The sequence below is a fragment of the Haliotis cracherodii genome, unplaced genomic scaffold (genome assembly GCF_022045235.1).
Source record: "Haliotis cracherodii isolate W230 unplaced genomic scaffold, xgHalCrac1.p SCAF_8, whole genome shotgun sequence".
Lineage (NCBI taxonomy): Eukaryota > Metazoa > Mollusca > Gastropoda > Lepetellida > Haliotidae > Haliotis > Haliotis cracherodii.
This window is the reverse complement of record NW_027266341.1, coordinates 56,479,429-56,493,887: the sequence shown is the minus strand read 5'-3', so window position 1 is coordinate 56,493,887 and position 14,459 is coordinate 56,479,429. Positions and strand designations below refer to the sequence as shown.

Sequence of the window (14,459 nt, the reverse complement as noted above, 5' to 3'; positions counted from 1 at the left end):
GCCCGAAGTGATGCAGGTCTCAGACTTTTACCTCTTCGGTGAAACCCACGAGAACGGGTATGGTGCTGACAAACCTAAAAACATAATCGAGGCGAACCGGAATTCGAACCCACAATCATAAGTTTCTGGCATGCCCAAGGGACGCAACTCTGCACAGCGTATCGCGGCGCCTTAGACGACTGGGCCACCCGTGCCCCCTCATCATGGTTGATGTTGAAGATACGTAACACACACCAGGACACGCAGACATCAACGTGTATGGAGTTCAATGGTGTCATCACTAGTTTAATCTATTCGTATAATTATCACCACTGATATGTTTACGGCCAATGGAATCTGTCTCGGCGGATGCTCGAGACTGGTAGTCCTCTGGCGTTTTATGCTTACAGGTGTGGAGCTAATACTCAGCATAATTATTCATGAATACCTTTCATGATTGTGATCTCTGACAACAAATCATCTGAGAAGCATGACACCTGTACGCATCGTGGTCATGCATAGACGTTATACACGTTGCTGCATATCTATCTGTCTGTGTAAACAACCCCGCCTCATGAACTTTCATTTACCAAATGCAATCATATGTGTCACTTGTTGGTAAAGAACAACATGCATCACACCGGAATACAACTGTTATACCACTTACTAAGTACTTCTCACATATGTGTTTTCTCATTAAAACACCAATCTCCTGCAGGTTCGTTGAATGCTCCGCTACATTTTTTGATACTCTGTAAAAAAGTAATATTAAGTCTGTATCTTTCACCCCAATAAAGATAGAATTTCATCAACCCGAATTACACCTGCACGGCAATATGTAAACATGCCTTCAGTGCCAACTTTAATCATTCACTGATGGATGCCTGCGTGACAGGAAATATATTTTTTGTAGATGTTCTGATATTGAAAAGGTGCTAGCATGGCCACGATGATTTCAATCAGGGAGGATGCTTGTCAACATCTTTTGTCCAGGAGAAACCTGCAGAACTAATTGCTGAATAACATATCTTCTTTGCTGAATACCTTACATTCCACATTCTCTATCAGTTGCATTAAATAATGATATCACAGAGGGCCGTGGAACGTCTTGACAGACATGCTCTCGCAGGTCGACCTTCTGTCTTCACGACCGTGTAGATTGACATACAGCTGGGATACAGCTAAAAATGTTGAGGATATCTTCCATAGGACATGCAAAGACGGTTTCTCGGCAATACGATATCTGTTTTATTATGGTAATGAAGCTTAATAATCGGCGTTTTGTAAAGAGGTTTTGGCTATGCTCTCCCCGTTGCATCGCCATTCGCGATGGGACAATGAGGCTCGAGCCAATTGGCAGCCTAAAGCAAGTTTCATTCAAGGTCATCCAATCCCAGTCTCTGATCTCAACTTTTATTAAGTGGATCAATCTAACCCGCCGGGCACAAAATATTATACACCTTATTTGATTGTGGCTAAATATGACATGGCTATTTGATAGTGATACATTGAATACGGGTATCATACTTGTGTTTCGGACCTAAGATTGGCAGTGCTGGGGCGACTGTTTGCAGTTATGTAATTTGTATAAAAATGTTTTCAGTAATTTAGCTTGTATGAAAATGTTTTCAGTAATTTAGCTTGTATGAAAATGTTTGTAATTCTCTGACCAAAATCCAATTTTCAATTTTTGCATACTTTCTTTTGCAAGAGATTTTAGCAGTCAGAACTGTCAAAGAAAAGGTTTTCAGTAATTTAGCTTGTATGAAAATGTTTTCAGTAATTTAGCTTGTATAAAAATGTTTTCAGTAATTTAGCTTGTTAGTAAATGTTTGTAATTCTTCGGCCAAAATCCAATTTTCAATTTTTGCATATTTTCTTTTGCAAGGCATTTTAGCAGTCAGAACTGTCCATAACCACACTGAGACAATGTCCCCGTTTCACGCAGGGCATTAACTACATCATCCGGATGTAGACTGGAAATTAGCACATGTGTATAGTCCGCCTTTAAATAGGGACAGTTCGAGGTGAAGACTTTTTAATTAGTGAACAGTGTTAACTTTACACACTATGTTTGTGTAATTAAGGTTATCATTTACTGCTAGATTGATATTCATCATAATATAGTAGTTTACACTTACAAACAGAAGGAGTTTGGAATGGCTGAAGCAAATTTGCTGGGACTGCCAATGGGTCCTGGCTTAATCCCCCTTTAAGAATTGCAAGCTGGCGTAGTACGTTGATTGGCAATGCCGTACTTGACACAATAACGCATAAGCTCCCAGCAAACTTTAGGTGACATGTAGGAACATACGAAACTGCAAATAGCAATTATGACAAAGGGTGTCCTAAAAAAAATATTTACGAGTTTGGCATCTGTGAAGCAGACGGGCATGGTGCAGAGAAGTTTCGACTCTCCTTATGCATATGATGTTAACATTCGTGGTATGAAATTCCTTTCGATCAGGGACCGAATCAGACAGACATATGTAATTAATTTGTCGAATAATTGTTTTCTAAATTAAAGGTGGTATTGCCAATGGTCTGGTCATATGACTATCTCTTTTTATGACCATCACACAATATAAGGCTATGTCCTCTTTGTTTGTCTGTCTCTCCCCCTCTCTTCTCTCTCTCCCTCCACCTCTACCCTTCTCTCTGTGTCTCTGTGTTTCCTTCTCCGTCTCCCCCTCCCCTCTTCTCATCTCTCCCCCCCTCTCTGTGCTTCTCTCTCTCTCTCTCTCTCTCTCTCTCTCTCTCTCTCCCTGTCACCATTTGTTCTCCGTTAGGAATCCGGGTTATAAGAGACCCTAAGAAACCTAAGCTTGTCGTGAGTGGCGCCTCGATGGATGGTTAGCTTACTGGTCCAGACTCTTATTTCTAGACTGCCTCCATAGCTGGAATATTGCTGAGTGCAGCGTTAAACAACACATGGGCACCAATCTTGTAATCTATCATCTTTCAAACTACCATTTCAGGTGTTCGTCCCTACAAATGCTTAGTGTGTGGCAAGGCATTTACCCAGCGTTGCTCCCTTGAGTCCCACTGCAAGAAGGTTCATGGCACGGATCAGTCCTATGCTTACAAGGAGAGACGGAACAAAGTATACGTGTGCGAGGACTGTGGACACACCACAGAGGATCCCGCTCAGCACTACCTCCACCTCAAGAACCTCCACCCAAACAGCCAAGTCCTGCTCAAGTTCTATGACAAAAGACAGTTTAAGTTCTCCGACACCAGTCTCTCCAAGATGATGTACCCGTCTATGGCGTCGGACAGACCAGGACAGTCCCTCATCACCACCAGTCCAGATCTGGAAACGCGGAGCTGATGACTTCCTGGACAGTGTTGTGTGTGCTTTGGTGTGGTTTGTCAAGCTACTTGTTGACTTCGTATACAGCGAATCTGTCTTTGGTGAAGTACATTGGATGGTTTTGAGATACTGGGGTCCACATGCACGAAGCGATCTTACTCAGACAATCGTAACCAAATGGATTCGAAATAGGATATGCTGTAAAAAATGTGCAAGAAGGTCCCGAGGATCGAGATAGAGAGAGATTAAAAATGTAAAATGAAGAGATAAGCACTATTGAAGATATCCAAGGTTTGAGATAATGAGAGTCCACAATGATATTATTGATTTATGTGAAAAAACTCTATTAACTGATTTTATTTTACAAGAGCAGTAACCTTCCGCTAATTACAAATGACACTTAAAGGGTTAACAAAAGGCACAGTTGTATGAAGCAGCCTTGACTGCTGTAAGTTAGAAAATGGGAGACACGACAGACAATATCATTTTTTTAAACAAAGTCCATATTAACTGACATGCTGCAAGAAAATATGCCCTACGCTCAGCGAATAAACAAAAAACGTATTAATCCAGGACCCAGCTTCACAAAACGATCTTACGCCAGTTGTAGCGCTGATGTCGCTTAGTGAAACGGGGCCCTGGGTCCTGGTAATGTCAGCATTACAACGGTCGCGCTTCATAAGTCTTAATGCTAAGGTTGTTTTGTTGAACGGGAGCAGGTGTTTATTAATACAGTCGCTAGACAGACGATATAAAGTGTGACTTACCCATGTATGCTCTCGTGAATGGGACATTGAAATCAGTATTACTATCATGAAAGCATCACATATCAAAGGTGAGTTTTGTTGGCAGAAATTAACTCTCTGTATAAATTTGATAATCAATGGCGTGTGCATCAAGCCGCCCTTTGCTATATTTATCTATCACAGTACACGCATCTGTGACAATGAGAGAGTACAGTCACGTACCTGTGACAGAGAGAGAGAGAAAGTGGGGGGAGAGAGAGGGAGAGAGAGAGAGAGAGAGAGAGAGAGAGAGAGAGAGAGACATTCACGTACCTGTGACAGTGGGATTGTACAGTCACGTACCTGTGACAGAGAGAGAGAGAGAGAGAGAGAGTACATTCACGTTCCCGTGACAGTGAGAGAGTACAGTCACGTACCTGTGACAGTGAAAGAGTACAGTCACATACCTATGACAGTGAGTGTGTACAGTCACGTACCTGCGACAGTGAGTGAGTATACTTACTTGTGACAGTGAGAGAGTAGTCACGTACCTGTGACAGTGAGAGAGTATACTTACTTGTGATAGTGAGAGAGTACAGTCACGTACCTGTTGACACAGAGAGAGTACATTCACGTACCTGTGACAGTGAGAGGGTACAGTCACGTACCTGTTGACATAGAGAGAAAAAGTCAGGTATTTGTCACAGTGAGAGAGTAAGTCACGTACCTGTGAGAGAACTCGTATCTGTGACAGAGTATATTTTCAATATCATTCGTTGTTTACTAAACTCACTTGTTTACAGCCTTGCAATATACATTGGTCAGAAATACATGTTTTGTGATTGCTTTGTAAAAAAGCCTTCTTCAGGTGGTCAAGGCAACGCGTTTTCACTTTACAACGACATTAACACCTGATGATAAAGATGATGATGATATTTGCCTGTTACAGGATGTTGGATTTCTTTGAATTGCCCATGGGTTTGAATTTGCTTTGCTACATTCTGATTTCAGTGACACAAATGATTCGTTTACCTTCGTAGTATAATTTAGATTTTTGTAATTTTCAATGAAGATAACTTAATGGCACTTGTACCCTGCCTAACTGCACATACATTCTTACTTTACACTTTTGTTGATATATGTTGCATTTACATTTTGTTAACCAAATAAACAGATATGTATTATACTTATGTCGCTGATCAACAAGTAAATTATTCGACATGGCATTTTGAGCTTGTCACTTCATTTACTAATACAGTAAACTACATTTATAACGAACACGCTTATAACGAACCGTCGGATGTAACGAACTGTTTTTATGGTCCCGTACATTGGCTGTATATATGCTTATAACGAACTACGGTTATAACGAACTAAAATTTGTGGTCCCTTTCAGTTCGTTATAACCGTAGTTTACTGTATATCTAGAGCAAGGTTAGATCATTATAAATATATTTCTATCTACCATTACTGAGTGAGTGAGTGAGTGAGTGAGTGAGTTGGGTTTAACGCCGCTTTTAACAGTATTCCAGTTATGAACGGTGTTTCAGCTTAATGTGGGAGGAAAGCCCGAAGTGATGCTGGTCTCAGACGTTTACCACTTCGGTGAAATCCACGAATACGGGTATGGTGCTGACAAACCTAGAAACATAATTGTAGGGGCGAACCGGGATTCGAACCCACGATTATAGGTTTCTGGCGTTCCCAAGGGACGCAACTCTTTATAGGGAATTGCGGTGCCATAAACCACAGGACCATCCGCGTCCCCCACCCCTACCCCACCGGTGACACAGAAGACCTCTTAACAGTTGCATGTGGTGAATAGTCCCTACACATACCAGTGGGCAAAGTGAGTCAATTGGGTATTATTCCATCTTGACCGAAACTAAACTATGCCCATCTTCCCGAGGCAAGGGAGTTAACTGACTATAAAAGTCCAGTTTCCACCCGTGCCGAACTTGGCTGAAATTTCTAGGCTCGATCGTAAAGCCACCAGTGGCTTTTGCGAGTTATGTCCCTTCTATGACCCTCCTATTGACCAATCAGATTCCACCTCTCATATCATTTGCATTTGATTCAAATAAAATGGCGTCGCCCAGTGAAAGACGATCTGATCGATAATCAAGATCTATATTGTAATAAAACCCGCCTTGATTACAAACATGACGCGATTTGGAAAAATCTGTTGATGCTAAGTTGGCGGTACACATGCTTTGCAAATCTTGGAATCGAATGAAATCTGTACGGCAGGTTTAGAACCGAATGTCGATTTCGTAACGCGATTTTGATTGGACTGTGCCTAGTTTCGTTAGTCAAGCCCAATTATAACTCCATAATACCAGCCTCGTTCGGCAAGGGTGGAAACTGGACTTTTATAGTCAGTTAACTCCCTTGCCTCGGGAAGATGCACTATGCCATGGCGGTCTTCAAAGTATTATCTGCTCAGGCACACGCAAACACAGGGTTGTTAGTATGAACAACAATTTATACTCGGTGTACGATGTCTACCAACAAGCCATCACATCTGATCGTTTGGTTGTGACAAGTGAGTATAGTTTTACGCCGCATTTAGCACTATTTCAGCAACATCACAGGGCACATCAGAAATGGGCTTCACATATATTACCCACATGTGGAATTGAACCTTGGCCTATGGCGTGATGAGCGATCGCTTTAACCGCTAGACTACTCCACCGCCTTTGTCGCCCTTGTGACCATGCGATCCTCAATTTAGTAAGATATGAATTATCAACTGACTCTTATTTGGTCAAATTGTAGCATTGGTTCATGTAGCATAAGTCAAGAGTGATGACTGCAATGAACATTCGTTTTTTTTCAAAACTTACTCATTTAGAATTATTTGTGTCATTAATATTTCTTAATAAGCAATTGAATGAGTGAGTGAGTAAGTTTGATTTTACGCCGCTTTTTTCCAGCAATATCACTGCGGGGGACACGAGAAATGGGCTACACACATTGTACCCATGTTGGGAATCGAACCCGGGTTTTCGGCATGACGAGCGAACGCTTTAACCTCTAGGCTCCCCGACACCCCCCCCCCCCCCCCCCCCCCACACACACACACACACACACACACAATTGAAAGGAGAAGAAAGATGAAACAACATATGTAACATAAGCAATGAACGTTTCTAATATTTTGAAATTTGATTTTGAAGGTTAAGAGATCCTACAAGAAACTCTAACAAGCTCAACCTGTCGTTGAGTAATCGTCTCTGTGATTAGTTAAGACGTCATCGCAAAAGCACGCCCTATACAGATTGAGGTAGCAAAGCCGAAATATCATTTAACCTTAATCACGGAAATGACAGTCATGACAACGAATTTTCCTCGAACGTACTTTTAATAGACACTTCATTCTAAAGATGACAAGCTTTCATTAACGATAAAAAAATGTCCGTCAATGGCGTTGACGTTTCAAAAACTAATTACAAAATTTAACATTGCGACACTGAAACCTATCGACAAATCGTGTGAAACATTTTCACGTATAACTATCAAACTTGTTTTAAAAGAACAGGACACATCCAACTGGAAATTAACAACAGGTTCATATTTCCAATGATTTTGACTTTGTGTTGGTTTGCGTAATGGATATTGTGTCTCATTTCAAGCATGATCGTGAGAAGGTCGAATTTCACCGACGTTGTGCATCGTCATCAATCTTCGTTAAAATTCTTCCCTGTTTGGCGCTGTTCGTGTCGAGTTACTTTGAAACCTTCATCCACTTTTTTTGAGATTTTGAAAGAAACGCAACCACGCCATTTTGTAGGGTAGTGAGAAGTCACATGATTAAGGAACGTTTTGGTAATTTTCTGATAATAATAACATCCGATGGTTATAATTACCCGAGATATATAACCCCGCGGTATAACTCCCACCAATGAATTATAGGCTTCTCTTTCATAACAGTGTGTCCATTCAGCCGGCAGAACATTTTGAAGACCTTACTGTTACTGCGTTTAATACATAGTCAAGTAACCGTGACAACGCGCTTGATTACCTTAGCAGGATAATAACCATCTAGATTCTAACGGGATACGTGAAACGTATGGCCATTTGTACCTAGTCAAGCGTAAATGTCAGTTGAAGATAATTGACCGTGATTTAAGAATTATTTTCAATAACTGTATTTTCGGCAATAACGCCAAAACGTAACGTCACGATGCGTGACGTTGCCGTTCCCTTGCGAACCTCTGTTTATGCTCTGCACAAAGATATGTTGTTTCTCACGGCCTGAAAGAGAAAACATTATCGGTATGACTTGGATTACAATATTCCGCATGTCATAAAAACAGACTATTGTGCTGTCAAGGAGTGTGCGTGGGAATCGTAGCGACGTATTGTTATCTGGCAACTTACGACAGCGCAAAGGGAGCAATACATCAACATTATCTGGCTACGGTAGCACAGTGATAACGGGACATGCTTTATACATAATTCACACTTACCTTCACATCGTCTATAGGAATATATTAGTTGATGTTGGCTTTTTTCGATAGATATTAACTTTGTGTGACCTGTTCTGATCTTTTGTACGCCTCATCTTTTCTACAGTTGCGAATATGCACATATCCATGCAGACACACAATGCGACATTGTACATAATGGTTGTTTGATATCCCAGCTTGAGCAATAAATAAATGAGAATAAAAAATGATGTAGGATGGGTATGCGACGTCTTGGTCCATTTGCCAAAGCGACCTTAACGCAACGACGATGGTAACTCAAAGACTTGCATTAGTCGTAGCGCTGAGCTCGCTTTGTGAACGCGGGGTCTGGTTGAATGTAGTTTAAAGGGAAGATCGACTTAATGTCAGAGCACGGGAATATTGTTTCGGGACATATTGTGATCGACACCTTGTAGGTTTTAAATGGAGTCAATGTGGGAGAAAAATACACAGGCCCTTGTGTCGTTGCTTTAACAGATATAATAGTATAGTGTATTTCTGACACTCGTGGTATTAATTGATCTGGGCCCACTTGCACAAAGCGATCTTAGCGCTAATATGATCGTAACACCCATACTTTAACATAGGCTTACGATAGTCTTAGCGCTAATATCGCTTTGTTCAAGTTGCCCTGGAAATATTTAAGCAACGACACAAGGGCCTGTGAGAAAGGCAAAGATACTAGCTCTATCTCATACTAATAGTACCTTACACCATACTAAACTTTAACGTAGAGAACGACTTTAGCATTAGAATTATCCTCATAACTTTAATATGATGTGAGTGAGTGAGTGAGTCACCACAAATATGAACTATATTTGATCAGGGGAAACTCAAATCACGCATGTCGTAGACAGCTTGAAGCTGATATGGTGTTGACCAAGATAAACAATCAACACGAATTAGATTCGAACGCGTGACTAAGGATGCTGCACGGCTAAGGGACACAACTCCCTTCAGGGTTAGGCACCTTAAACCACTAGATCACCAGCCCCCTTAAAAGAGAGTAATTCAGCATTGAGGGCTACAATTACAGGATATCATACTTTTCCATGGCACAATAACGTTCATATATGACGTCAACGCTAGAGAACAACCAATCTCGATTAACCATTGAGAGTAAAAAACACAGAGAACACACTATAAATGGATCATTGAATTCAGTGATTACGCCAGGTGTTCGCGAAAAGGGTAAGCATGTCCTGTTCTACCGGTAGCACCCGCCACTCACACAATGTGTTAAAGAAGTAAGTAGGTGTTTGTTGCCTTCCGCTGCACAGCAATACTAAGCTAAGATATGTTAAATATTAAAGTGCAATTTGCTCAGTCCTTTGCCCATCAAACATAACCATGCTACTTATACTTAAGCTGCATTCTACACCTGCTATTGTCACAACTTGATTGGGCGGTCGGTACCTAGTGGTTAAAGCGTTCGCTCGTCACGCCGAAGACCCGGGTTCGATTCCCGACATGGGTACAATTTGTGAAGCCCATTTCTGGTGTCCCCCGCCATGATATTGCTGGAATATTGCTTAACGCGGCGTAAAACCATACTCATTCATTGATAGTGATTCATAAAGAAATGCGTATGACGCAGTCGGATAATACTACTGCTTTAAGCAGAGATTTTGTATGGTTATGAAAACGGTTTTGTCGCTTCTATCTACAGTAAGCTACGTTTATAACGAACACGCTTATAACAAACTGACGGATATAACGAACTGTATATTTTTGGTCCCGTCCATTTGTAGTATATACGCTGCATATATGCTTACAACAAACTACGGTTATAACGAACTAAAAGAAGTGGCCCCTTTTGAGTTCGTTATAACCGTATTTTACTGTAACTGTACCATGCATCATGTGTGTGTCGCTTGCAAGACTGACTTGCTGAGCGAAATCAGACACATCATGAAAAATATTCTTTAACATCTACCCCTAAACTATCTTTACCTTAATGTATAAAGCATGTGCAGGTTTTAGTACAACTGACAGACCGTATGTAACACATTGGCACTAAACTGCACGTCCTCTTTGTTGTCTAGAAAGGATGTCACCACGTCCATAGAGAGTCATTGATGTGGTTGTAACTAAAAAAGTCCTCTAATATTTATTGCTTGGTAATAAAACAACATGATAGGGTCCCTGTTGGGGTCTTTTTAAAATCTGAAAAATCATAAGTTTATTATCAACGTGAATGTATTGCGCGACAGGAACCGCATCATGAGACAAGAAAAAGTACACCAGCATGAATTCATCACACGTTTAAAATACGTCATAAAAGAATGCATAAATTCGTGTACCTTTGATATTTGCAATTTGATTTTTTACTTGTTTTGCAAGCTGACATTAATGTGTGGATGAGTGGAAGGGTTAGTGGGTTACTGTGGTTAAAGTGAATACTCTTTATAACAACAGGTTCAAGTCCACACAATACACTGTACAGTAAACTACGGTTATAACGAACTCAAAGGGACCACTAATTTTAGTTCGTTGTAGCCGTGGTTCGTTATATGCATACAGCACACCTACAGCAAATAGTCGGGACAAAAAAGTAAGTTCGTTATATCGTCAGTTCGTTATAAACGTGTTCGTTATAACCGTAGTTTACTGTAGTACAATTTTGGCGCTCGTTCTCTACGTTCTCTGCCGTGATATCACTGGAATACTGCTAAATCAGGCGTGAATACAATCCATACCCATTTAAGTATGGTGTGAAAGTATAAACAATATACTGAAGGGGTCGTTAATGTAAACATGAAACTTAAAAGTTCAGAAGTAGAATATAAACAAAAACCCTAGGTATGCCTGCTATTTTAGAGACGGAGATGTGGATCGGGATAGAATGGCGACGGGAATGGGGGATGTGGATCGTGGTGGCATGGTAACGGTAACGGTGACGAGGACGAGGACGAGGACGAGGACGAGGACGAGGACGGGTATAGGCACGAGGATGGGGATATGGACGGTGGCTGTGACGGGGATGGGGACGTGAGTGTGACGGAGATGGGGGTGGGGACGGGGACGGAGATGGGGACGGGGACGGTGACTGGGACGGGGATGGGGATGGGGATGGGGATGGGGATGGGGACGGTGACTGTGACGGAGATAGGGACGGTGACTGCGACGGAGATGGGGACGGTGACTGTGACGGGGATGGGGACGGTGACTGTGACGGTGACTGTGACGGGGACGGGGACGGGGACGGGGACGGGGATGGGGACGTGACTGTGACTGTGACGGAGATAGGGACGGTGACTGTGACGGGGATAGTGGTGGGGATGGTGACTGTGACGGGGGTGGGGACGGTGACTGTGACAGGGATGGGGACGTGACTGTGACGGGGATGGGGACGTGACTGTGACGGATATGGGGGTGGGGACGGGGACGGGGATGGGGATGGGGACGGTGACTGTGACCGAGATGGGGACGGTGACTGTGACGGAGACGGGGGTAAGGGTCTTTAATAACAGAACCAACTTCATGGAGATCATGACCCCGTTTGCTGTGTATCAATTCCGATTATGAGTCATGTTCTTACACACAGTAATTATACCCTACTTGATACGTGTAAGTCGGTTTGCCATTACCTCTTTAACTTGGATATCACGAAATGATGCCTCTCCCTACACGCTGTCCCGGCGTTTAAGTAGCCCAGGTGGACATAAATCTTACTCATAATTGCCGCGTATGCCAGAAATTTGCTTCAAGTTTTATTTCAACACTCGGCTGACTTAATCACATACACCTGTGGTATACTATGAAATAAAAACATCGGGGTGCAAGAAGAGACTGTCCTTTGAGCTGTATATTTACAGTTATTTCATATATATTAACAATCCCCTACTACGCAATGGAACATTGCACTGTATGCATCAGATATCTAAGAAGAAAGGCCTTTCATCCCGTCTACGGTTGACAGAACATCTAACATCTTGAAGACAACGAAATACGTTTAATACTCCTCTTAAACGGACTTTAATATACACATTTTCGTGAATCTTGTTTCACTGATTTACGATCCTGTAAAAGTTGGGAATCGAACCCCGGTCATTGGCTTGATGAACTAACAAATAATAATAATGCCATGCTTGTGGTTTTGACACAGAGGTCCATCCATGATACGAATATGTAGCGAGCGTCATGGAAAATAATAAATACAAAATTCTTCGTAATAGTCCCGTTTACAGCCTCAGACGTATCCAGGCCAACACACCTCATCTTGTCTTTTTTCATTAATCCAATGAAATCATTTATATTATTGAATTTTCTGTCCCTTTTGACACTAATGTGATCGACAGGATTAAGGAAAAACATGGCAAATATGCGGACCTCCCTTAAGAAATGTCTCGCTTACATCCCAAGTACCAAGTTGTCCGACTCCCCATTGTTCTTGGTGCCTTAGGTTTGGTACCTCCCAATCTGTTGACTGACATTGGGAGAGTACCCGGGTTTGCTACCAGGAATACATCCCTTCTGACAATCTGGGTAGTACAGAAGGCTGCAGTGTTGAGGAGTCTTCACCCTCACCCTGGGTGGGTTTGACTTGGCAGTCGCTGTCTGGGCTGCGTTGTAGAAGGGGCAAGGGCCTTGAGCTGATGATGAGCCAAACCAGCCTGACTGTGCCAGGATCACCCAAACCCTATTTGCTGCATTTATTATTTTAATCTGTGAATAATAAATAAATAAATAAATAAATAAATAAATAAATATATAAATAAATAAATAAATAAATAAATAAATAAATAAATAAATGATGATGATGATATTATTGATAATAATAATAATAATAATAATAATAATAATAATAATAATAATAATTAAAAAAATATATATATAAAAACAAACAAAGCGACAATTCCATATCCAATAGAAATCTCTGCATAGAGCAGAGTCGATTGTACAATTCCGATTTTATCATGAGCCTGTGTTTATGAATCATTATCAGATGGTAATGATACCAGGTGAAAAGGTGAGCGTATCCTGCCCCACCAGTGGTACCGTCACAAACACATCCAAAGGCAAGTTAATTGTTCACCCGAACAAATACTGGAGCATATGGTACATATAAAAATAAGGAATTGCATCGGACATTTTTGTCACTGATGCGTCAAATTTGGAAATGTCCTCAACATGTCTACCATAAAACTTTCTGAAAGCTTTACTGAGGCCTTGAATGTTGTAACCTTGATCAAACAACTTCTGAGCAAGAGTCGTATCAGTCCCCCCCACCCCCAATGACCTGATTATATACCCAACACCCAAAACAAGAGAACATTAGTTTAGGAATCTCAATAAAATGATACTCGAATTAAACAGAAATATATATTAATGCCACACGCGGAATTAATTACATCAATCAATTTAACTTTAAATGCCAGAACCGCAATATGACACCCACGTTTGCTTCCTGTCGTTAAACCCAACGCTTTGAGACCAATAGCTGCTGGGTGTCATTTAATTCGTTGGGAAGCCTCCATGTACAATTAATCGTCACCTCTAACACTACAGCGTTAGGCACAGCTATAAAACTAACATGACTGTCTATTATATATGTTCTCAGTGGCGGCAAATATGATATGATCTTTTCGGTATCATTCTCTGGTACATTGATGGTTTTGTTGCTTCACATTCCTGAAACTTTTTTATGGTGTCCCATATCTTCATCTACCGCTATGCATCTGCGGCAAAACACTGTGTTTGTTATATAGGCGATGCTATCAGGCTCCCTTGTGAGCGGATTCACGGGAACGAGATAACATCAGCTGTTAGAGAGCTTCTTCCAATTCGCTTCTCTTTGAAGATAATTTCGGCCGAATTTTTTAACTTATTTAAACAAGCTCTATGAATAACATATCTGAAAGACAGGTCATTAGTTTTCGGTTGAACTCACATTTATCTTTCATTATTTAAAAAAACCGAATCCTCGTTATCTTGCCTGCGAAATCGTCCGGCTTAACGAGGGCTAAT

The 14,459-nt window shown here is 41.3% G+C and overlaps 2 protein-coding genes across 2 annotated transcripts in view; one reads left to right on the top strand and one right to left on the bottom strand.

Annotated features, from left to right (window-relative positions):
• Window positions 1-3,693, top strand: part of LOC139450498 (transcription factor ovo-like homolog lin-48) — a 35,061-nt gene extending 31,368 nt beyond the window's left edge. The window contains exon 5 of the mRNA XM_071232220.1: window positions 2,958-3,693. Coding sequence (XP_071088321.1) covers window positions 2,958-3,310 — 353 coding nt within the window. The 3' untranslated portion in view covers window positions 3,311-3,693. The remainder of the gene's footprint in view (window positions 1-2,957) is intronic.
• Window positions 3,694-11,305: 7,612 nt separating this feature from the next.
• On the bottom strand, window positions 11,306-11,983 carry LOC139451095 (uncharacterized). The gene has a single exon (XM_071232894.1). The coding sequence runs from the start codon at window positions 11,981-11,983 to the stop codon at window positions 11,306-11,308; it is 678 nt and encodes a 225-aa protein (XP_071088995.1).
• Window positions 11,984-14,459: the final 2,476 nt, after the last annotated feature.

Bases quoted from the DNA above. Each gene is read 5' to 3' on its own strand.
- LOC139451095 (XM_071232894.1), bottom strand. From the start codon at position 11,983: ATGATCTCCATGAAGTTGGTTCTGTTATTAAAGACCCTTACCCCCGTC.